Source organism: Oncorhynchus mykiss, chromosome 13, assembly GCF_013265735.2.
Source record: "Oncorhynchus mykiss isolate Arlee chromosome 13, USDA_OmykA_1.1, whole genome shotgun sequence".
Classification (NCBI taxonomy): domain Eukaryota; kingdom Metazoa; phylum Chordata; class Actinopteri; order Salmoniformes; family Salmonidae; genus Oncorhynchus; species Oncorhynchus mykiss.
The window spans coordinates 67842215-67868733 of NC_048577.1; the positions used below are offsets into that span (position 1 = coordinate 67842215).

Here is a 26519-nt window from a genome sequence, read left to right on the forward strand (position 1 = left end):
CCACTTCATGATTGTGTCCCACTTGTTGTTGGTTCTTCACAAAAAAATACAGTTTTATATCTTTATGTTTGAAGCCTGAAATGTGGCATAAGGTCGCAAAGTTCAAGGGGGCCGAATACTTTCGCAAGGCACTGTATCTTCATCATATTATTTCAAGTTTTCCCTTTGGAGCACAACATCACATTGTTAAATAATAATCCTAAATTGTGCATGGCTATAAATTGGCCATTTGAAGGCATCTAGGGCGTAATGTGTTTGATGAAAATGAACATTGTATGCAATGTTGTAGGAAACATTATTGGCAAGGGACTTGATACCTACTATGCCAAAGATATTTAGAGTTGTTAAACAGGTGTGAAGAGTGTTGATGTAACGGTTATTTTGTCAATATTCTGCTGGTAACAACCATCACCATTGGTTAAAAAAATATGCATTCCATTATATTAGGCAATAATTAAGAGTAGGCAAAGTGGTTTTGTCATGTGAAAATCCTATCAAATGTCTAACATTGCAACGAGTACAGTCAGGGTGCCGTGGAACCCCTGGAGTACCTCCACAGACCCCGGATTGAGAACCCCTGCAGTACCTCCACAGACCCCGGATTGAGAACCCTGATTTAGCAGATGTTCTTATCCAGAACGCTTTACAGTAAGTGCATTCATCTTAAGATAGCTATTTATTTTGGAAATAAACTTAATAAATTCTTCATAAAATTGTCATCTTACCTCTTAGATTTGGTGTCATGTCCCCCAGAGAGATGCATTTTAGAGGCAGGGCCCCCCTCCTCTCTCTCCCCAGAGAGACTCATTTTAGAGCACTGACCCCTAAACAGAGATCCAACATGTTGGTTGTGGTTAACACAGTGACAACTAAACAGAGATCCAACATGTTGGTTGTGGTTAACACAGTGACAACTAAACAGAGATCCAACATGTTGGTTGTGGTTAACACAGTGACAACTAAACAGAGATCCAACATGTTGGTTGTGGTTAACACAGTGACAACTAAACAGAGATCCAACATGTTGATTGTGATTAACACAGTGACAACTAATTATTGAAGGTCAATTGTTCTCATTTATTCATTATCTCTTTGAGAAATAAAACATTTATTAACAGACATAGAAACAGTCAGGTGATTTAATGCATCACATGAATATGTAGTTGTGACATTTCATCGCCATGGTAACTGTCAATAATAATAATGAGTCACTGTTTGTTAAGGTAGTTATAGACAGTACAGAAACAACAATAATAATAAGTCACAGTCTGTTAAGGTAGTTATAGACAGTACAGCAACAATAATAACAATAATAATAAGTCACTGTTTGTTAAGGTAGTTCTAGACAGTACAGAAACAACAATAATAATAAGTCACAGTCTGTTAAGGTAGTTATAGACAGTACAGCAAAAATAATAATAATAAGTCACTGTTTGTTAAGGTAGTTATAGACAGTACAGCAAAAATAATAATAATAAGTCACTGTTTGTTAAGGTAGTTATAGACAGTACAGCAAAAATAATAATAATAAGTCACTGTTTGTTAAGGTAGTTATAGACAGTACAGCAAAAATAATAATAATAAGTCACTGTTTGTTAAGGTAGTTATAGACAGTACAGCAACAATAATAATAATAAGTCACTGTTTGTTAAGGTGGTTCTAGACAGTACAGCAACAATAATAATAATAAGTCACTGTTTGTTAAGGTAGTTATAGACAGTACAGCAACAATAATAACAATAATAATAATGAGTCACTGTTTGTTAAGGTAGTTATAGACAGTACAGCAACAATAATAACAATAATAATAATGAGTCACTGTTTGTTAAGGTGGTTCTAGACAGTACAGCAACAATAATAACAATAATAATAATGAGTCACTGTTTGTTAAGGTAGTTATAGACAGTACAGCAACAATAATAACAATAATAATAATGAGTCACTGTTTGTTAAGGTGGTTCTAGACAGTACAGCAACAATAATAACAATAATAATAATAAGTCACTGTTTGTTAAGGTGGTTCTAGACAGTACAGCAACAATAATAATAATAAGTCACTGTTTGTTAAGGTAGTTATAGACAGTACAGCAACAATAATAATAATAAGTCACTGTTTGTTAAGGTAGTTATAGACAGTACAGCAACAATAATAATAATAAGTCACTGTTTGTTAAGGTAGTTATAGACAGTACAGCAACAATAATAATAATAAGTCACTGTTTGTTAAGGTAGTTATAGACAGTACAGAAACACAAGGCCATGTCTCACACTTGTTTTTATTCATTAAAAGTGGCTGTTTATTGTCTTTCAATCTGTTATTTTTTAAAGGTATCTGAGAATATAGACAGAAAGGCTAAAACGGACATGAGTGATCTGAGGAGGAAATCATTGATCCATTCAGAAAGGTTTTATGCATCAAGTAATATATTTTATATTATGTAAAGTAGACTAGGTTATAATGTATAGTAGTGGGTTGTTAGTGATATGTAGATGTTATATTATGTAAAGTAGACTAGGTTATAATGTATAGTAGTGGGTTGTTAGTGATATGTTATATTATGTAAAGTAGACTAGGTTATAATGTATAGTAGTGGGTTGTTAGTGATATGTAGATGTTATATTATGTAAAGTAGACTAGGTTATAATGTATAGTAGTGGGTTGTTAGTGATATGTTATATTATGTAAAGTAGGCTAGGTTATAATGTATAGTAGTGGGTTGTTAGTGATATGTTATATTATGTAAAGTAGACTAGGTTATAATGTATAGTAGTGGGTTGTTAGTGATATGTAGATGTTATATTATGTAAAGTAGACTAGGTTATAATGTATAGTAGTGGGTTGTTAGTGATATGTAGATGTTATATTATGTAAAGTAGACTAGGTTATAATGTATAGTAGTGGGTTGTTAGTGATATGTTATATTATGTAAAGTAGACTAGGTTATAATGTATAGTAGTGGGTTGTTAGTGATATGTAGATGTTATATTATGTAAAGTAGACTAGGTTATAATGTATAGTAGTGGGTTGTTAGTGATATTTTATATTATGTAAAGTAGACTAGGTTATAATGTATAATAGTGGGTTGTTAGTGATATGTTATATTATGTAAAGTAGACTAGGTTATAATGTATAGTAGTGGGTTGTTAGTGATATGTAGATGTTATATTATGTAAAGTAGACTAGGTTATAATGTATAGTAGTGGGTTGTTAGTGATATGTAGATGTTATATTATGTAAAGTAGACTAGGTTATAATGTATAGTAGTGGGTTGTTAGTGATATGTTATATTATGTAAAGTAGACTAGGTTATAATGTATAGTAGTGGGTTTGTTAGTGATATATAGATGTTATATTATGTAAAGTAGACTAGGTTATAATGTATAGTAGTGGGTTGTTAGTGATATGTAGATGTTATATTATGTAAAGTAGACTAGGTTATAATGTATAGTAGTGGGTTGTTAGTGATATGTAGATGTTATATTATGTAAAGTAGACTAGGTTATAATGTATAGTAGTGGGTTGTTAGTGATATGTAGATGTTATATTATGTAAAGTAGACTAGGTTATAATGTATAGTAGTGGGTTGTTAGTGATATGTTATATTATGTAAAGTAGACTAGGTTATAATGTATAGTAGTGGGTTGTTAGTGATATGTTATATTATGTAAAGTAGGCTAGGTTATAATGTATAGTAGTGGGTTGTTAGTGATATGTAGATGTTATATTATGTAAAGTAGACTAGGTTATAATGTATAGTAGTGGGTTGTTAGTGATATGTAGATGTTATATTATGTAAAGTAGACTAGGTTATAATGTATAGTAGTGGGTTGTTAGTGATATGTTATATTATGTAAAGTAGACTAGGTTATAATGTATAGTAGTGGGTTGTTAGTGATATGTTATATTATGTAAAGTAGGCTAGGTTATAATGTATAGTAGTGGGTTGTTAGTGATATGTAGATGTTATATTATGTAAAGTAGACTAGGTTATAATGTATAGTAGTGGGTTGTTAGTGATATGTAGATGTTATATTATGTAAAGTAGACTAGGTTATAATGTATAGTAGTGGGTTGTTAGTGATATGTAGATGTTATATTATGTAAAGTAGACTAGGTTATAATGTATAGTAGTGGGTTGTTAGTGATATGTAGATGTTATATTATGTAAAGTAGACTAGGTTATAATGTATAGTAGTGGGTTGTTAGTGATATGTAGATGTTATATTATGTAAAGTAGACTAGGTTATAATGTATAGTAGTGGGTTGTTAGTGATATGTTATATTATGTAAAGTAAACTAGGTTATAATGTATAGTAGTGGTTTGTTAGTGATATGTAGATGTTATATTATGTAAAGTAGACTAGGTTATAATGTATAGTAGTGGGTTGTTAGTGATATGTAGATGTTATATTATGTAAAGTAGACTAGGTTATAATGTATAGTAGTGGGTTGTTAGTGATATGTAGATGTTATATTATGTAAAGTAGACTAGGTTATAATGTATAGTAGTGGGTTGTTAGTGATATGTTATATTATGTAAAGTAGACTAGGTTATAATGTATAGTAGTGGGTTGTTAGTGATATGTTATATTATGTAAAGTAGGCTAGGTTATAATGTATAGTAGTGGGTTGTTAGTGATATGTTATATTATGTAAAGTAGACTAGGTTATAATGTATAGTAGTGGGTTGTTAGTGATATGTAGATGTTATATTATGTAAAGTAGACTAGGTTATAATGTATAGTAGTGGGTTGTTAGTGATATATTATATTATGTAAAGTAGACTAGGTTATAATGTATAGTAGTGGGTTGTTAGTGAGATGTTATATTATGTAAAGTAGACTAGGTTATAATGTATAGTAGTGGGTTGTTAGTGATATGTTATATTATGTAAAGTAGACTAGGTTATAATGTATAATAGTGGGTTGTTAGTGATATGTTATATTATGTAAAGTAGACTAGGTTATAATGTATAGTAGTGGGTTGTTAGTGATATGTAGATGTTATATTATGTAAAGTAGACTAGGTTATAATGTATAGTAGTGGGTTGTTAGTGATATGTAGATGTTATATTATGTAAAGTAGACTAGGTTATAATGTATAGTAGTGGGTTGTTAGTGATATGTTATATTATGTAAAGTAGACTAGGTTATAATGTATAGTAGTGGGTTGTTAGTGATATGTAGATGTTATATTATGTAAAGTAGACTAGGTTATAATGTATAGTAGTGGGTTGTTAGTGATATGTAGATGTTATATTATGTAAAGTAGACTAGGTTATAATGTATAGTAGTGGGTTGTTAGTGATATGTTATATTATGTAAAGTAGACTAGGTTATAATGTATAGTAGTGGGTTGTTAGTGATATGTAGATGTTATATTATGTAAAGTAGACTAGGTTATAATGTATAGTAGTGGGTTGTTAGTGATATATAGATGTTATATTATGTAAAGTAGACTAGGTTATAATGTATAGTAGTGGGTTGTTAGTGATATGTAGATGTTATATTATGTAAAGTAGACTAGGTTATAATGTATAGTAGTGGGTTGTTAGTGATATGTAGATGTTATATTATGTAAAGTAGACTAGGTTATAATGTATAGTAGTGGGTTGTTAGTGATATGTAGATGATATATTATGTAAAGTAGACTAGGTTATAATGTATAATAGCAGTTTGTTAGTGATATGCAGATCAAGGTCTATACCTCGGCTATAGCCTACATATCATAGATGACCAGTCTAAACATGTTCAGATCAGTTCACATAATGTTATAGTCCTACCAGTAGCAGCACAGAGAATGTACTGTATATAACCTACATATCATAGATGACCAGTCTAAACCTGTTCAGGTCAGTTCACACAACGTTACAGGCCTACCAGTAGCAGGACAGAGAATGTACTGTATATAACCCACATATCATAGATGACCAGTCTAAACCTGTCCAGATCAGTTCACATAATGTTATAGTCCTACCAGTAGCAGGACAGAGAATGTAGCCTAGGCCTGATATTTTTTACAACATTTTCAACGGAGGCCATCAGGTCGGTCGTCATGATAAGCAGTGATGTATTTTTTTTTAGGGAGCACAAAGAAATATGTAAATGACGTCAAAATGTATTCAATCAAAGTTTGTACCGACAGATGTATATCTATTGAATAGCCTTTCATTACAGCGCTCTCCGACCCTGTTCCTGGAGCGCTACCCTCCGGTAGGGTTTTACTCCAACCCTGCTCCTGGGGCGTTACCCTCCGGTAGAGTTTCACTCCAACCCTGTTCCTGGAGCGTTACCCTCCAGTAGGGTTTCACTCCAACCCTGTTCCTGGAGCGTTACCCTCCAGTAGGGTTTTCACTCCAACCCTGCTCCTGGGGCGTTACCCTCCGGTAGGGTTTTCACTCCAACCCTGTTCCTGGAGCGCCACCCTCCAGTAGGGTTTTCACTCCAACCCTGCTCCTGGGGCGTTACCCTCCGGTAGGGTTTTCACTCCAACCCTGTTCCTGGGGCGCTACCTTCCGGTAGGGTTTCACTCCAACCCTGTTTCTGGAGCGTTACCCTCCGGTAGGGTTTCACTCCAACCCCAGTTGTAACTAACCTGATTTATCTTATAAACCAACTCATTATTTTAATCAGGTGACTAGTTTTGAATAGTAATGAAAACCTACAGGATGGTATCTCTCCAGGAACAGGATCGGAGAGCCCTGTTTTAGAAGATGGATAAAATCCATCCTCCATTTTGTTTTACTATTCAGCTTCAGCTAACCGTCCTAAAATCTGACTAGAAATGTATATTTTTACTATTCAGCTTCAGCTAACCGTCCTAAAATCTTATTAGAAATGTATATTTTTGTAACAGTGACGTTACCATTCACCTGGTAATTAAATATAATTTATTTAGAATTGATCAGAATAATTTCTTCGTGTCTTCTTAAAATGAAGGTTCTCCCCAGCACTACACACATGATGATCAGTGATCATAGATCAAACCTAATCTTGACTATTAAATGTCTGATGACGACCTAACTTTATAATAGTTTGTATGTTGCCTCTAGACTTACCAGAGTCTGCTCGTCTTTCCTTCAAATCAATACTTTTACCCGATTTCTAATGTTGCCGAGAAATGTGCGCCACGGTTTCAACATCCATTTTGAGAAGTCAGAAGTGAAAAATGATTCCTTAGTTGTACATTTTCTCGAAATTTAAAGACACAACCTAGATTCGAGCCAATGTATTAAGTATTTGAACATGTTATTACTCCAACTTCGTGAAAGTAACAAACTGTTACGTTATTATTTTAGTCAAAAATGACTTTATATCGAAGGAGTGTCTTTGATTTGACGGCCTGCACATGCGCAGTTCGCCGTGAGGCGACCGTTATACCCGATAATGTGTTTCTGCGCATGAGTTTAGCAAACCAACGTTGCCATGATATGTGCGTCTGTGTCTAGTTAGTATAAATGTATGTGCATAATTACACTATATTACACTTTTGGTGCGGCAGGTAGCTTAGTGGTTTTAGCGTTGAGACAGTAACAGGAGCTGACAAGGTAAACATCTGTTGTTCTGCCCCTGAACAAGGCAGTTATCCCACTGTTCCCCTGAACAAGGCAGTTAACCCACTGTTCCTTTGAACAAGGCAGTTAACTCACTGTTCCCCTGAACAAGGCAGTTAACCCACTGTTCCCCTGAACAAGGCAGTTAACCCACTGTTCCCCTGAACAAGGCAGTTAACCCACTGTTTCCCTGAACAAGGCAGTTAACCCACTGTTTCCCTGAACAAGGCAGTTAACCCACTGTTTCCCTGGACAAGGCAGTTAACCCACTGTTCCCCTGAACAAGGCAGTTAACCCACTGTTCCCCTGAACAAGGCAGTTAACCCACTGTCCCCCTGAACAAGGCAGTTAACCCACTGTTCCCCTGAACAAGGCAGTTAACCCATTGTTCCCCTGAACAAGGCAGTTAACCCACTGTTTCCCTGAACAAGGCAGTTAACCCACTGTTCCCCTGAACAAGGCAGTTAACCCACTGTTCCCCTGAACAAGGCAGTTAACCCACTGTTCCCCTGAACAAGGCAGTTAACCCACTGTTCCCCTGAACAAGGCAGTTAACCCACTGTTCCCCTGAACAAGGCAGTTAACCCACTGTTCCTTTGAACAAGGCAGTTAACTCAATGTTCCCCTGAACAAGGCAGTTAACCCACTGTTCCCCTGAACAAGGCAGTTAACCCACTGTTCCCCTGAACAAGGCAGTTAACCCACTGTTTCCCTGAACAAGGCAGTTAACCCACTGTTTCCCTGAACAAGGCAGTTAACCCACTGTTTCCCTGGACAAGGCAGTTAACCCACTGTTCCCCTGAACAAGGCAGTTAACCCACTGTTCCCCTGAACAAGGCAGTTAACCCACTGTTCCCCTGAACAAGGCAGTTAACCCATTGTTCCCCTGAACAAGGCAGTTAACCCACTGTTTCCCTGAACAAGGCAGTTAACCCAAATCCATCCTCCATTTTGTTTTACTATTCAGCTTCAGCTAACCGTCCTAAAATCTGACTAGAAATGTATATTTTTACTATTCAGCTTCAGCTAACCGTCCTAAAATCTTATTAGAAATGTATATTTTTGTAACAGTGACGTTACCATTCACCTGGTAATTAAATATAATTTATTTAGAATTGATCAGAATAATTTCTTCGTGTCTTCTTAAAATGAAGGTTCTCCCCAGCACTACACACATGATGATCAGTGATCATAGATCAAACCTAATCTTGACTATTAAATGTCTGATGACGACCTAACTTTATAATAGTTTGTATGTTGCCTCTAGACTTACCAGAGTCTGCTCGTCTTTCCTTCAAATCAATACTTTTACCCGATTTCTAATGTTGCCGAGAAATGTGCGCCACGGTTTCAACATCCATTTTGAGAAGTCAGAAGTGAAAAATGATTCCTTAGTTGTACATTTTCTCGAAATTTAAAGACACAACCTAGATTCGAGCCAATGTATTAAGTATTTGAACATGTTATTACTCCAACTTCGTGAAAGTAACAAACTGTTACGTTATTATTTTAGTCAAAAATGACTTTATATCGAAGGAGTGTCTTTGATTTGACGGCCTGCACATGCGCAGTTCGCCGTGAGGCGACCGTTATACCCGATAATGTGTTTCTGCGCATGAGTTTAGCAAACCAACGTTGCCATGATATGTGCGTCTGTGTCTAGTTAGTATAAATGTATGTGCATAATTACACTATATTACACTTTTGGTGCGGCAGGTAGCTTAGTGGTTTTAGCGTTGAGACAGTAACAGGAGCTGACAAGGTAAACATCTGTTGTTCTGCCCCTGAACAAGGCAGTTATCCCACTGTTCCCCTGAACAAGGCAGTTAACCCACTGTTCCTTTGAACAAGGCAGTTAACTCACTGTTCCCCTGAACAAGGCAGTTAACCCACTGTTCCCCTGAACAAGGCAGTTAACCCACTGTTCCCCTGAACAAGGCAGTTAACCCACTGTTTCCCTGAACAAGGCAGTTAACCCACTGTTTCCCTGAACAAGGCAGTTAACCCACTGTTTCCCTGGACAAGGCAGTTAACCCACTGTTCCCCTGAACAAGGCAGTTAACCCACTGTTCCCCTGAACAAGGCAGTTAACCCACTGTCCCCCTGAACAAGGCAGTTAACCCACTGTTCCCCTGAACAAGGCAGTTAACCCATTGTTCCCCTGAACAAGGCAGTTAACCCACTGTTTCCCTGAACAAGGCAGTTAACCCACTGTTCCCCTGAACAAGGCAGTTAACCCACTGTTCCCCTGAACAAGGCAGTTAACCCACTGTTCCCCTGAACAAGGCAGTTAACCCACTGTTCCCCTGAACAAGGCAGTTAACCCACTGTTCCCCTGAACAAGGCAGTTAACCCACTGTTCCTTTGAACAAGGCAGTTAACTCAATGTTCCCCTGAACAAGGCAGTTAACCCACTGTTCCCCTGAACAAGGCAGTTAACCCACTGTTCCCCTGAACAAGGCAGTTAACCCACTGTTTCCCTGAACAAGGCAGTTAACCCACTGTTTCCCTGAACAAGGCAGTTAACCCACTGTTTCCCTGGACAAGGCAGTTAACCCACTGTTCCCCTGAACAAGGCAGTTAACCCACTGTTCCCCTGAACAAGGCAGTTAACCCACTGTTCCCCTGAACAAGGCAGTTAACCCATTGTTCCCCTGAACAAGGCAGTTAACCCACTGTTTCCCTGAACAAGGCAGTTAACCCACTGTTCCCCTGAACAAGGCAGTTAACCCACTGTTCCCCTGAACAAGGCAGTTAACCCACTGTTCCCCTGAACAAGGCAGTTAACCCACTGTTCCCCTGAACAAGGCAGTTAACCCACTGTTCCCCTGAACAAGGCAGTTAACCCACTGTTCCCCTGAACAAGGCAGTTAACCCACTGTTCCCCTGAACAAGGCAGTTAACCCACTGTTCCCCTGAACAAGGCAGTTAACCCACTGTTCCCCTGAACAAGGCAGTTAACCCACTGTTCCCCTGAACAAGGCAGTTAACCCACTGTTCCCCTGAACAAGGCAGTTAACCCACTGTTCCCCTGAACAAGGCAGTTAACCCACTGTTCCCCTGACCAAGGCAGTTAACCCACTGTTCCCCTGAACAAGGCAGTTAACCCACTGTCCCCCTGAACAAGGCAGTTAACCCACTGTTCCCCTGAACAAGGCAGTTAACCCATTGTTCCCCTGAACAAGGCAGTTAACCCACTGTTTCCCTGAACAAGGCAGTTAACCCACTGTTCCCCTGAACAAGGCAGTTAACCCACTGTTCCCCTGAACAAGGCAGTTAACCCACTGTTCCCCTGAACAAGGCAGTTAACCCACTGTTCCCCTGAACAAGGCAGTTAACCCACTGTTCCCCTGAACAAGGCAGTTAACCCACTGTTCCTTTGAACAAGGCAGTTAACTCAATGTTCCCCTGAACAAGGCAGTTAACCCACTGTTCCCCTGAACAAGGCAGTTAACCCACTGTTCCCCTGAACAAGGCAGTTAACCCACTGTTTCCCTGAACAAGGCAGTTAACCCACTGTTTCCCTGAACAAGGCAGTTAACCCACTGTTTCCCTGGACAAGGCAGTTAACCCACTGTTCCCCTGAACAAGGCAGTTAACCCACTGTTCCCCTGAACAAGGCAGTTAACCCACTGTTCCCCTGAACAAGGCAGTTAACCCATTGTTCCCCTGAACAAGGCAGTTAACCCACTGTTTCCCTGAACAAGGCAGTTAACCCACTGTTCCCCTGAACAAGGCAGTTAACCCACTGTTCCCCTGAACAAGGCAGTTAACCCACTGTTCCCCTGAACAAGGCAGTTAACCCACTGTTCCCCTGAACAAGGCAGTTAACCCACTGTTCCCCTGAACAAGGCAGTTAACCCACTGTTCCCCTGAACAAGGCAGTTAACCCACTGTTCCCCTGAACAAGGCAGTTAACCCACTGTTCCCCTGAACAAGGCAGTTAACCCACTGTTCCCCTGAACAAGGCAGTTAACCCACTGTTCCCCTGAACAAGGCAGTTAACCCACTGTTCCCCTGAACAAGGCAGTTAACCCACTGTTCCCCTGACCAAGGCAGTTAACCCACTGTTCCCCTGAACAAGGCAGTTAACCCACTGTTCCCCTGAACAAGGCAGTTAATTCACTGTTCCCCTGAACAAGGCAGTTAACCCACTGTTCCCCTGAACAAGGCAGTTAACCCACTGTTCCCCTGAACAAGGCAGTTAACCCACTGTTCCCCTGAACAAGGCAGTTAACCCACTGTTCCCCTGAACAAGGCAGTTACCCCACTGTTCCCCTGAACAAGGCAGTTAACCCACTGTTCCCCTGAACAAGGCAGTTAAGCCACTGTTCCCCTGAACAAGGCAGTTAACCCACTGTTCCCCTGAACAAGGCAGTTAACCCACTGTTCCCCTGAACAAGGCAGTTAACCCACTGTTCCCCTGAACAAGGCAGTTGACCAACTGTTCCCCTGAACAAGGCAGTTGACCCACTGTTCCCCTGAACAAGGCAGTTGACCGACTGTTCCCCTGAACAAGGCAGTTGACCCACTGTTCCCCTGAACAAGGCAGTTGACCCACTGTTCCCCTGAACAAGGCAGTTAACCCACTGTTCCCCTGAACAAGGCAGTTAACCCACTGTTCCCCTGAACAAGGCAGTTAACCCACTGTTTCCCTGAACAAGGCAGTTAACCCACTGTTCCCCTGAACAAGGCAGTTAACCCACTGTTCCCCTGAACAAGGCAGTTAACCCACTGTTCCCCTGAACAAGGCAGTTAACCCACTGTTCCCCTGAACAAGGCAGTTAACCCACTGTTCCCCTGAACAAGGCAGTTAACCCACTGTTCCCCTGAACAAGGCAGTTAACCCACTGTTCCCCTGAACAAGGCAGTTAACCCACTGTTCCCCTGAACAAGGCAGTTAACCCACTGTTCCCCTGAGCAAGGCAGTTAACCCACTGTTCCCCTGAACAAGGCAGTTAACCCACTGTTCCCCTGAACAAGGCAGTTAATTCACTGTTCCCCTGAACAAGGCAGTTAACCCATTGTTCCCCATGAACAAGGCAGTTAACCCACTGTTCCCCTGAACAAGGCAGTTAACCCACTGTTCCCCTGAACAAGGCAGTTAACCCACTGTTCCCCTGAACAAGGCAGTTAACCCACTGTTCCCCTGAACAAGGCAGTTAACCCACTGTTCTCCTGAACAAGGCAGTTAACCCACTGTTCCCCTGAACAAGGCAGTTAACCCACTGTTCCCCTGAACAAGGCAGTTAACCCACTGTTCCCCTGAACAAGGCAGTTAACCCACTGTTCCCCTGAACAAGGCAGTTAACCCACTGTTCCCCATAAACAAGGCAGTTAACCCACTGTTCCCCATGAACAAGGCAGTTAACCCACTGTTCCCCTGAACAAGGCAGTTAACCCACTGTTCCCCTGAACAAGGCAGTTAACCCACTGTTCCCCTGAACAAGGCAGTTAACCCACTGTTCCCCTGAACAAGGCAGTTAACCCACTGTTCCCCTGAACAAGGCAGTTAACCCACTGTTCCCCTGAACAAGGCAGTTAACCCACTGTTCCCCTGAACAAGGCAGTTAACCCACTGTTCCCCATGAACAAGGCAGTTAACCCATTGTTCCCCATGAACAAGGCAGTTAACCCACTGTTCCCCTGAACAAGGCAGTTAACCCACTGTTCCCCTGAACAAGGCAGTTAACCCACTGTTCCCCTGAACAAGGCAGTTAACCCACTGTTCCCCTGAACAAGGCAGTTAACCCACTGTTCCCCTGAGCAAGGCAGTTAACCCACTGTTCCCCTGAACGAGGCAGTTAACCCACTGTTCCCCTGAACGAGGCAGTTAATTCACTGTTCCCCTGAACGAGGCAGTTAACCCAATGTTCCCCTGAATGAGGCAGTTAACCCACTGTTCCCCTGAACGAGGCAGTTAACCCACTGTTCCCCTGAACGAGGCAGTTAACCCACTGTTCCCCTGAACGAGGCAGTTAACCCACTGTTTCCCTGAACAAGGCAGTTAACCCACTGTTCCCCTGAACAAGGCAGTTAACCCACTGTTCCCCTGAACAAGGCAGTTAACCCACTGTTCCCCTGAGCAAGGCAGTTAACCCACTGTTTCCCTGAACAAGGCAGTTAATTCACTGTTCCCCTGAACAAGGCAGTTAACCCACTGTTCCCCTGAACAAGGCAGTTAACCCACTGTTCCCCTGAACAAGGCAGTTAACCCACTGTTCCCCTGAACAAGGCAGTTAACCCACTGTTCCCCTGAACAAGGCAGTTAACCCACTGTTCCCCTGAGCAAGGCAGTTAACCCACTGCTCCCCTGAACAAGGCAGTTAACCCACTGTTCCCCTGAACAAGGCAGTTAATTCACTGTTCCCCTGAACAAGGCAGTTAACCCACTGTTCCCCTGAACAAGGCAGTTAACCCACTGTTCCCCTGAACAAGGCAGTTAACCCACTGTTCCCCTGAACAAGGCAGTTAACCCACTGTTCCCCTGAACAAGGCAGTTAACCCACTGTTCCCCTGAACGAGGCAGTTAACCCACTGTTCCCCTGAACGAGGCAGTTAACCCACTGTTCCCCTGAACAAGGCAGTTAACCCACTGTTCCCCTGAACAAGGCAGTTAACCCACTGTTCCCCTGAACAAGGCAGTTAACCCACTGTTCCCCTGAACAAGGCAGTTAACCCACTGTTCCCCTGAGCAAGGCAGTTAACCCACTGTTTCCCTGAACAAGGCAGTTAATTCACTGTTCCCCTGAACAAGGCAGTTAATTCACTGTTCCCCTGAACAAGGCAGTTAACCCACTGTTCCCCTGAACAAGGCAGTTAACCCACTGTTCCCCTGAACAAGGCAGTTAACCCACTGTTCCCCTGAACAAGGCAGTTAACCCACTGTTCCCCTGAGCAAGGCAGTTAACCCACTGTTCCCCTGAACGAGGCAGTTAACCCACTGTTCCCCTGAACGAGGCAGTTAACCCACTGTTCCCCTGAACGAGGCAGTTAATTCACTGTTCCCCTGAACGAGGCAGTTAACCCACTGTTCCCCTGAACGAGGCAGTTAACCCACTGTTCCCCTGAACGAGGCAGTTAACCCACTGTTCCCCTGAACGAGGCAGTTAACCCACTGTTCCCCTGAACGAGGCAGTTAACCCACTGTTCCCCTGAACGAGGCAGTTAACCCACTGTTCCCCTGAACGAGACAGTTAACCCACTGTTCCCCTGAACGAGGCAGTTAACCCACTGTTCCCCGGTAGGCCGTCATTGTAATAAATATTTTTTTACAACAACATAAAATATATATATATATATATATATATATATATATATATATATATATATACAAAAGTATGTGGACACTCCTTCAAATATGTTGATTCGGCTATTTCAGCCACACCTGTTGCTGACAGGTGTATAAAATCGAGCACACAGCCATGCAATCTCCATAGACAAAAATTAGCAGTAGAATGGCCTTACTGAAAATCTCAGTGACTTTCAACGTGGCACAGTCATAGGATGCCACCTTTCCACAAAGTCAGTTCATCACATTTCTGCCCTGCTAGAGATTCCCCAGTCAACTGTAAATGCTGTTATTGTGAAGTTGAAACATCTAGGAGAAACAACGGCTCAGGCGCAAAGTGGTAGGCCACACAAGCTCACAGAATGGGGCTGCTGAGGGCTGAAGCACGTCTGTCCTCGGTTGTAACACTCACTATTGAGTTCCAAACTCGGTAGTGAGCCTCAGACCAGGCACATCAAGCTGAAGGACGAGCACAGTCAGAATCTATTTCAAATGGCTCCTTTTGAGCATCTGTAAATACTAAATAAATACCTGTTCTGCATTTGAAATAATACCACTTCCGAAATCAAACGTGTCCGTGGCAAAATATCATGTGAGAGAGATTAAAGTAGACCGCATGTGCATGTCCAAATATGGGCATGCACATCCTGTTCCTGTGGTCACGTGTTAAGAGGGTGTGTGTTATTTTATATCTATATGGCATCCTCTGAAGTAGTCATGGTGATTGATGTCTAGGGGCCTGGTTGAACTGGGGGGGTTTGAGTGTTTGAACTTTTGGAACGTGTATGTCCCCCACCCCCAGTTGTATTGTCCTTATGGTTGTTATCTATGAAGCAGGAATGTGTGTGTGTGTGTGTGTGTGTGTGTGTGTGTGTGTGTGTGTGTGTGTGTGTGTGTGTGTGTGTGTGTGTGTGTGTGTGTGTGTTAGAAACAAGGTCCCTTGGCATTGTGTCCATTTCAAGCTTTAATTAAACAACAATTAAACAGCCATCTAAATAATGTTGTTTCTCAGCCTAGTTTCCTATTTAGTTCTCTTTATATGTACAGGCACAGAGCTTCCAGATGGCTCCAGCCTAAGGATTTTCAGGGCCTGTACACCTGGGGAGATTAGAACGCCAAAGAAAAGATCCTAAAGGTCATTTCAGATTCAGGTTTATCATGACAGCCTCTTTATGAAAGGCCTTTACTTATGGCTAAACAGCTTCTACACATCTTATTCATTAATGCTGTGGGATGAAATTAGGTGTTTCTAGGAGGGCTTAAACAAATCTACAGTGAAACAAACATGTACACTTTACACACATATTTATTGACTTTTAAAAAGACCACAGTAACAGGACAGAATTTGTGCAAATGCAACGAAATCTGCTAGGGGATATTAAATGTACAACAGTAGTATTCGGTAACAAGCAATACGTGTTAAACGTGTGGCACAGGCAATCATGACAGCCTCTTTATGAAAGGCCTTTAACTATGGCTAAACAGTTTTCTACACATCTTATTAATTAATGATGTGGGCATACCCAGGATTTACATGCAGGACGGTTGATCTACACAGGGAGGGAAAACTTACGGAGTTATGATGGAGCGGGCAAGCGTCTTTGAGTTGGTGAATTGGAAACGGATAATGGTCAGGGCTAACCGGACCCTTTATCTGTAAGAAATAGTAAACATTTTGGAATTATAACATGTGTTAAAATGTAGGTACTAAATATTTTGAATTAAATCACGGGTTTTAAAAATGTATCTCACGCTTTAACGATAGGGGAAGAGGGGGTTTAGGGGGGTTATTAACTTTATGGAAAACAATATTCACACTATGTGGATTATAAACATGTACATACATAGAGAGCCAACACATCAAGATCTAACAGGGATGAGGAGGGATTCATAGTACAACAGGAGGCTTCTGTAACATGTACATACATAGAGAGCCAACACATCAAGATCTAACAGGGATGAGGAGGGATTCATAGTACAACAGGAGGCTTCTGTAACATGTACATACATAGAGAGCCAACACATCAAGATCTAACAGGGATGAGTGGGGATTCATAGTACAACAGGAGGCTTCTGTAACATGTACATACATAGAGAGCCAACACATCAAGATCTAACAGGGATGAGGGGGATTCATAGTACAACAGGAGGCTTCTGTAACATGTACATACATAGAGAGCCAACACATCAAGATCTAACAGGGATGAGGAGGGATTCATAGTACAACAGGAGGCTTCTGTAACATGTACATACATAGAGAGCCAACACATCAAGATCTAACAGGGATGAGGGGGATTCATAGTACAACAGGAGGCTTCTGTAACATGTACATACATAGAGAGCCAACACATCAAGATCTAACAGGGGTGAGTGGGGATTCATAGTACAACAGGAGGCTTCTGTAACCTGCAATACGTGTTAAATATGTTTTACATACATCCACGACTGAATGGTTTCACAAACTCCCTTTAAAGGTTCTGAAAGAAAGTTGTAACAGGCCTCATTCAACAGTCTAGAGATGAACCTAGAGACACCAAAAACATCACCGTTTAGAGCAGCTTGGAGATTATTACCCATGTAAGGGGGGAGCAAAGAGCAGATTTAAACAACTCTGTACAAACCCCGACACGGGGGATGATAACTCTGACCCGTACGTCTAATGATTATTGTAGATGTTTACAACTGAGGGAGTTGACAGTAGGTCAATGCGATGTATAAAGGCAAATTGACATAACGGACCTCAAAGACCAACAGCCTACTTTATAATATAGAATGCAGGGGTGTGTACTGAACATGTAACCATTATAAAACAAAAAATGTCTCGAAACACCTCCTAGTTAGGGACAGAACGCGGAGCATATACTTTAACACTATGTTACCACAGCTTTAGCGCAAACCCACAGGCCCGAATATTTAGCTGCCAGGACAGATTAAAAAAGAGATGTGAATAAGTGAATCCCTCCTAATGGATATTTCTGAAGGCTACTGGACATAAGTGATTGGGAAGCGACTGTTAGACGTAGATTCTCAGAAGCAATTTATAGTCTTTCCTACAATGGTATGTTATAAAGTTTGTAATAATGTACAACTGTAGGCCTCCAATGTTTTTACATAAAACACTAATGATGCATGTTTAAATAGTAGTACAATTTGGTCATTAATTCTAACACGTCTTTAAAACGTTTGTACTAAATATTTTGGAATTAAATCACTGGTTTTAAAAATGTATCTCACCCTTTAACGATAGGAAAATGTCCTTTCCCGACATCACCCCGGTCTGTCACGAAGAAAAAAGACACGGAAAATCGGGGTGCGTGCATGAGTGTGCGTGTGACGGAGCAGCGGGTTGTGTGTGTGTGTGTGTGTGTGTGTGTGTGTGTGTGTGTGTGTGTGTGTGTTTCAAAAACAAAGGGTGTGTGTGTGTTCAACAGGGCCCAAGCATGTAGCCCCATTCTATCTGTAGAGAATCGTTTGAAACCAAGGTGTGCACTATCATGCATACGGCATGTCGAGATATCTGCCGACCATCCGGGGTTAAACATTGATATCTCTAAGCAGAGCCCGGTGCCCCCCACCTCGGTTGTAGACAGAATGTCTCGACATCCCCTCCTGTTGTTTGACTTCACAGCCATTGTTCTCTAAACCAAATATACAGGGTGTTGCATACAGGATATCTCCCGAAACAATCCCACCACGGCCCTGCAAACACATTCCGTACTTTCGATAGTTAGGGACAGAACGTGGAGCATATACTTTAACACTATGTTACCACAGCTTTAGCGCAAACCCACAGGCCCGAATATTTAGCTGCCAGGACAGATTAAAAAAGAGATGTGAATAAGTGAATCCCTCCTAATATATATTTCTGAAGGCTACTGGACATAAGTGATTGGGAAGCGACTGTTAGACGTGGATTCTCAGAAGCAAACTGCGCCCTGTCCTTTACGTAGCCCTTCACGATCACACAATTTTAGGCGTAAATCCAAATAATCACATACCCAAGAATATTTATGTAGAAAAGGCCCATGGAGTTGGTGGAATAATACTTTAATTCATGTCCATTTACTCAGCTGGGCCAGGGGCGTTTAATTAGGTCAGGTGGAAATGTCCGACAGATCTCAACTCCATAAAAGGAGGAAATTGCCATCGCCTGATCTCGCTGCTTTCTCTTCCTTAACTCCATCTGATCCAGAAGTTCTGTGCGTCCATGAATCCACGTAAGGCCACCGACTCTGTTACCTTTCATCTGAACTATCTGTTGCGATCCGGAGATGGGCCATCAGTTATTGTTAATAGTTATTACCGCGGAGCGCAGCTTGGAGCACAGCTTCAAACATATTGTGTAATGTGAATTGTCAATGATCACGGCCCTACGGATCCTCATAGGCCAATTATGCAATCGATATGGTTCATGTGTATTGAAATTAATTATATGGACAGTGTGTAAGTCTGAGAGAGATTATTAGGCTGGTTGTGTCATGTACTGTCATGTTGTCTTGTCTCTGTCCTTTCCCTTCACCCTGTCTCCCTCTGCTGGTCGTTGTTATGTTACCTTTTCTCCCCCTCTTTTCCCCAGCTGTGCCCTGTCTCCTCCTAACTACCTCGTCACCCCGTTCCCCACCTGTTCCCTTTTTCCCTCTGATTAGGTCCCTATATCTGTCTCTGTTTCTGCTCCTGTCCTTGTCGGATTCTTGTTTGTTTGTGTCATTCATGCCTGAACCAGACTGTCGTCATGTTTGCTGTAACCTTGTCCTGTCCTGTCGGAATCTGCCGGTCCATCTGAGCCTACCTGTGTGTGGTAATTAAAGAAGCTCTGTTTAAGTTGATTCGCTTTTGGGTCCTCATTCACGCACCGTAACAGAAGAATCCGACCAAGAATGGACCCAGCGACTTCGGATCCTCTCCACTCAGCCGTCGAGATCCAGGGAGCGATGCTAGGCAGACACAAGCAGGAATTGTCTGCTGCTCGACATGCCGTTGAGACCCTGGCCACCCAAGTCTCCAACCTCACAGAACAGGTTCACCATCTCCGCCTCGATCCACCGGCCACTTCCAGGGCTTTCGAATCTCCGGAGCCCAGAATCAATAACCCGCCGTGTTACTCTGGGGAGCCCACTGAATGCCGCTCGTTCCTCACCCAGTGTGATATTGTGTTTTCTCTCCAGCCCAACACTTACTCCAGGAGCACTGCTCGTGTCGCCTACGTCATATCTCTCCTTATTGGACGGGCTCGTGAGTGGGGCACGGCAATCTGGGAGGCAAGGGCTGAGTGTATTAACCAGTATCAAGACTTTAAGGAGGAGATGATACGGGTTTTTGATCGATCTGTTTTTGGGGAGGAGGCTTCCAGGGCCCTGTCTTCCCTATGTCAAGGCAATCGATCCATAACAGACTACTCTATTGAGTTTCGCACTCTTGCTGTCTCCAGTGGCTGGAACGAGCCGGCCTTGCTCGCTCGTCTTCTGGAGGGTTTCCGCGCAGAGGTAAAGGATGAGATTCTCTCCCGGGAGGTTCCTTCCAGCGTGGATTCCTTGATTGAACTCGCTATTCGCATTGAGCGACGGGTTGATCTTCGTCACCGAGCTCGTGGAAAGGAGCTCGCGCTCTCCGTCGCCTCCCTCTCCGCATCACTACCATCTTCCTCTGCCGGCTCGGGTGCTGAGCCCATGCAGCTGGGAGGTATCCGCATCTCGACTAAGGAGAGGGAACGGAGAATCACCAACCGCCTCTGTCTCTATTGCGGTTCCGCTGGTCATTTTGCCACTTCATGTCCAGTAAAAGGCCAGAGCTCGTCAGTAAGCGGAGGGCTACTGGTGAGCGCTACTACTCCTGTCTCTCCTTCAAGATCCTGCACTACCTTGTCGGTCCATCTACGCTGGACCGGTTCGTCAGCTTCCTGCAGTGCCTTAATAGACTCTGGGGCGGAGGGCTGTTTTATGGACGAGACCTGGGCTCGGGAACATGACATTCCTCTCAGACAGTTAAAGGAGCCCACGGCCTTGTTCGCCCTGGATGGTAGTCCTCTCCCCAGGATTCAGCGTGAGACGCTACCTTTAACCCTCACTGTTTCTGGTAATCATAGTGAAACCATTTCTTTTTTAATTTTTCGTTCACCTTTTACACCTGTTGTTTTGGGCCATCCCTGGCTAGTTTGTCATAATCCTTCCATTAATTGGTCTAGTAATTCTATCCTCTCCTGGAACGTCTCTTGTCATGTGAAATGTTTAATGTCTGCTATCCCTCCTGTTTCCTCTGTCTCTTCTTCACAGGAGGAGCCTGGTGATTTGACAGGGGTGCCGGAGGAATATCACGATCTGCGCACGGTGTTCAGTCGGTCCAGGGCCACCTCTCTTCCTCCACACCGGTCGTATGATTGTAGTATTGATCTCCTTCCGGGAACCACCCCCCCCCGGGGTAGACTATACTCTCTGTCGGCTCCCGAACGTAAGGCTCTCGAAGATTATTTGTCTGTAGCTCTTGACGCGGTACCATAGTCCCCTCCTCCTCTCCCGCCGGAGCGGGGTTTTTTTTTGTCAAGAAGAAGGACGGGTCTCTGCGCCCCTGCATAGATTATCGAGGGCTGAATGACATAACAGTGAAGAATCGTTATCCGCTTCCTCTTATGTCTTCAGCCTTCGAGATCCTGCAGGGAGCCAGGTTTTTCACTAAGTTGGACCTTCGTAACGCTTACCATCTCGTGCGCATCAGGGAGGGGGACGAGTGGAAGACGGCGTTTAACACTCCGTTAGGGCACTTTGAATACCGGGTTCTTCCTTTCGGCCTCGCTAACGCTCCAGCTGTCTTTCAGGCATTAGTCAATGATGTCCTGAGAGACATGCTGAACATCTTTGTTTTCGTTTACCTTGACGATATCCTGATTTTTTCACCGTCACTCCAGATTCATGTTCAGCACGTTCGACGTGTCCTCCAGCGCCTTTTAGAGAATTGTCTTTTCGTGAAGGCTGAGAAGTGCACTTTTCATGCCTCCTCCGTCACATTTCTCGGTTCTGTTATTTCCGCTGAAGGCATTAAGATGGATCCCGCTAAGGTCCAAGCTGTCATTGATTGGCCCGTCCCTAAGTCACGCGTCGAGCTGCAGCGCTTTCTCGGCTTCGCGAACTTCTATCGTCGTTTCATCCGTAATTTCGGTCAGGTGGCAGCTCCTCTCACAGCCCTTACTTCTGTCAAGACGTGCTTTAAGTGGTCCGTTTCCGCCCAGGGAGCTTTTGATCTCCTCAAGAATCGTTTTACATCCGCTCCTATCCTTGTTACACCTGACGTCTCTAGACAGTTCGTTGTCGAGGTTGACGCGTCAGAGGTGGGAGTGGGAGCCATCCTTTCTCAGCGCTCCCTCTCTGACGACAAGGTCCACCCATGCGCGTATTTTTCTCATCGCCTGTCGCCGTCGGAACGTAACTATGATGTGGGTAACCGCGAACTGCTCGCCATCCGGTTAGCCCTAGGCGAATGGCGACAGTGGTTGGAGGGGGCGACCGTTCCTTTTGTCGTTTGGACTGACCATAGGAACCTTGAGTACATCCGTTCTGCCAAACGACTTAATGCGCGTCAGGCGCGTTGGGCGCTGTTTTTCGCTCGTTTCGAGTTCGTGATTTCTTATCGTCCGGGCTCTAAGAACACCAAGCCTGATGCTTTGTCTCGTCTCTTCAGTTCTTCAGTAGCCTCCACTGACCCCGAGGGGATTCTCCCTGAGGGGCGTGTTGTCGGGTTGACTGTCTGGGGAATTGAGAGGCAGGTAAAGCAAGCACTCACTCAAACTCCGTCGCCGCGCGCTTGTCCTAGGAACCTTCTTTTCGTTCCCGTTCCTACTCGTCTGGCCGTTCTTCAGTGGGCTCACTCTGCCAAGTTAGCCGGCCACCCTGGCGTTCGGGGTACGCTTGCTTCCATTCGCCAGCGTTTCTGGTGGCCCACCCGGGAGCATGACACGCGTCGTTTCGTGGCTGCTTGTTCGGTCTGCGCGCAGACTAAGTCCGGTAACTCTCCTCCTGCCGGCCGTCTCAGGCCGCTTCCTATTCCCTCTCGACCGTGGTCTCACATCGCCTTAGATTTTGTCACCGGACTGCCTTCGTCAGCGGGGAAGACTGTTATTCTTACGGTTGTCGATAGGTTCTCTAAGGCGGCTCATTTCATTCCCCTTGCTAAGCTTCCTTCTGCTAAAGAGACGGCACAAATCATCATCGAGAATGTTTTCAGAATTCATGGCCTTCCGTCAGACGTCGTTTCGGACAGAGGTCCGCAATTCACGTCTCAATTTTGGAGGGAGTTTTGCCGTTTGATTGGGGCTTCCGTCAGTCTCTCTTCCGGCTTTCACCCCCAGTCTAACGGTCAAGCAGAACGGGCCAATCAGACTATTGGTCGCATCTTACGCAGTCTTTCTTTTCGCAACCCTGCGTCTTGGTCAGAACAGCTCCCCTGGGCAGAATACGCCCACAACTCGCTTCCTTCGTCTGCGACCGGGCTATCTCCTTTTCAGAGTAGCCTCGGGTACCAGCCTCCGTTGTTCTCATCTCAGTTCGCCGAGTCCAGCGTCCCCTCCGCTCAGGCTTTTGTCCAACGTTGCGAGCGCACCTGGAAGAGGGTCAGGTCTGCACTTTGCCGTTATAGGGCGCAGACTGTGAGAGCTGCTAATAAGCGTAGAACGAAGAGCCCTAGATATTGTCGCGGTCAGAGAGTTTGGCTCTCCACTCAGAACCTTCCCCTTAAGACGGCTTCTCGCAAGTTGACCCCGCGGTTCATTGGTCCATTCCGTATCTCTCAGGTCATTAATCCTGTCGCAGTGCGACTTCTTCTTCCGCGATATCTTCGTCGCGTCCACCCGGTCTTCCATGTCTCCTGTGTTAAGCCCGCTCTTCGCGCCCCCGCTCGTCTTCCCCCCCCCCCCCCCCCATCCTTGTCGAGGGCGCACCTATCTACAGGGTCCGTAAAATCTTGGACATGCGTCCTCGGGGCCGTGGTCATCAGTACCTAGTTGACTGGGAGGGGTACGGTCCTGAGGAGAGGAGTTGGGTTCCCTCTCGGGACGTGCTGGACCGTGCGCTGATTGATGATTTCCTCCGTTGCCGCCAGGTTTCCTCCTCGAGTGCGCCAGGAGGCGCTCGGTGAGTGGGGGGGTACTGTCATGTACTGTCATGTTGTCTTGTCTCTGTCCTTTCCCTTCACCCTGTCTCCCTCTGCTGGTCGTTGTTATGTTACCTTTTCTCCCCCTCTTTTCCCCAGCTGTGCCCTGTCTCCTCCTAACTACCTCGTCACCCCGTTCCCCACCTGTTCCCTTTTTCCCTCTGATTAGGTCCCTATATCTGTCTCTGTTTCTGCTCCTGTCCTTGTCGGATTCTTGTTTGTTTGTGTCATTCATGCCTGAACCAGACTGTCGTCATGTTTGCTGTAACCTTGTCCTGTCCTGTCGGAATCTGCCGGTCCATCTGAGCCTACCTGTGTGTGGTAATTAAAGAAGCTCTGTTTAAGTTGATTCGCTTTTGGGTCCTCATTCACGCACCGTAACAGGTTGGTTTATTGTTGTTGAAAGCTTGAAATGTACACACATTGAGAAGTGATATTGCAGCAACAGTTTTAAAGGGGGTAATCGTATCATATACAGTGCCTTGCGAAAGTATTCGGGCCCCTTGAACTTTGCGACCTTTTGCCACATTTCAGGCTTCAAACATAAAGATTTAAAACTGTATTTTTTTGTGAAGAATCAACAACAGGTGGGACACAATCATGAAGTGGAACGACATTTATTGGATATTTCAAACTTTTTTAACAAATCAAAAACTTAAAAATTGGGCGTGTTCACTATTATCACAACACATGTGTTGTACCATGTCTTCCCCAGTGATATTACCCACTATTATCACAACACATGTGTTGTACCATGTCTGCCCCAGTGATATTACCCACTATATTACCCACTATTATCACAACACATGTGTTGTACCATGTCTTCCCCAGTGATATTACCCACTATTATCACAACACATGTGTTGTACCATGTCTTCCCCAGTGATATGACCCACTATTATCACAACACATGTGTTGTACCATGTCTTCCCCAGTGATATTACCCACTATTATCACAACACGTGTTGTACCATGTCTTCCCCAGTGATATTACCCACTATTATCACAACACATGTGTTGTACCATGTCTTCCCCAGTGATATTACCCACTATTATCACAACACATGTGTTGTACCATGTCTTCCCCAGTGATATTACCCACTATTATCACAACACATGTGTTGTACCATGTCTTCCCCAGTGATATTACCCAGGCACCACTGCAGCACCACTACTGATTATTTTGTGACTTGTTAAGCTCATTTCTCCTCCTGAACCTTTTTAGACTTGGGTCCATAACAATGGGGCCGAATACTTAATGATTCAAGACCTTTCAGCTTTTCATTTTAAATACATTTTGTAAAGACTTTGTAAAACATAATTCCACTTTGACATTATGGGGTGTTGTGTGTGTAGGCCAGTGACCCCAAAACATCTGAATGAATCCATTTTAAATTCAGGCTTTGACACAACAAAATGTGGAACAATTCAAGGGGTGTGAATACTTTCTGAAGGCAAACCTAAAACCAAAATGGAGAGCTCTCCACTAACGCTTTACAAACAATTAAACCCTTGAGGCGCCCCGAAAATAATATTCAAAAGTTTGGTCCTTGGACACAGAGGTTTAAACACTAAAGTTACCGTCCATCTAGTGAAGAGAGGAGGGGTTAAACACTAAAGTTACCATCCATCTAGTGAAGAGAGGAGGGGTTAAACACTAAAGTTACCGTCCATCTAGTGAAGAGAGGAGGGGTTAAACACTAAAGTTACCGTCCATCTAGTGAAGAGAGGAGGGGTTAAACACTAAAGTTACCGTCCATCTAGTGAAGAGAGGAGGGGTTAAACACTAAAGTTACCGTCCATCTTGTGAAGAGAGGAGGGGTTAAACACTAAAGTTACCGTCCATCTAGTGAAGAGAGGAGGGGTTAAACACTAAAGTTACCGTCCATCTTGTGAAGAGAGGAGGGGTTAAACACTAAAGTTACCGTCCATCTAGTGAAGAGAGGAGGGGTTAAACACTAAAGTTACCGTCCATCTAGTGAAGAGAGGAGGGGTTAAACACTAAAGTTACCGTCCATCTAGTGAAGAGAGGAGGGGTTAAACACTAAAGTTACCGTCCATCTTGTGAAGAGAGGAGGGGTTAAACACTAAAGTTACCGTCCATCTAGTGAAGAGAGGAGGGGTTAAACACTAAAGTTACCGTCCATCTAGTGAAGAGAGGAGGGGTTAAACACTAAAGTTACCGTCCATCTAGTGAAGAGAGGAGGGGTTAAACACTAAAGTTACCGATTAGCTTGGCTAGCTAGCAGGTCGTTCGTCTGAACAACAAACTTCGGTATCTCAACACTGTAGCGAACTCCATCGTTATTCCCGAAGATCGCCTCAGCCCACAAAAATGTAAGGTGTCCAGCCTACTTGAAGAGCCCCGAAAATAATATTTAAACGTTCGGTCCTTGGACACAGACGGGTTAAACACTAAAGTTACCGTCCATCTAGTGAAGAGAGGAGAACCGGACAGTGGGAGCGTAACGATAGCTAACAAACATTTGTATATTGCACTGTTCTGTACAACTGACCTTATTTTAGCTCCTAAAAACGTA

At 43.5% G+C, this 26519-nt stretch overlaps 1 protein-coding gene across 1 annotated transcript in view; it reads right to left on the minus strand.

Moving 5' to 3' along the window:
- The window catches only part of LOC110515254 (NACHT, LRR and PYD domains-containing protein 12), a 184199-nt gene that overhangs the window by 156705 nt on the left and 975 nt on the right, over positions 1-26519 (minus strand). Inside the window, exon 2 of the mRNA XM_036942470.1 lies at positions 726-824. Within this exon, the coding sequence (XP_036798365.1) occupies positions 726-824 (99 nt within the window). The remainder of the gene's footprint in view (positions 1-725; positions 825-26519) is intronic.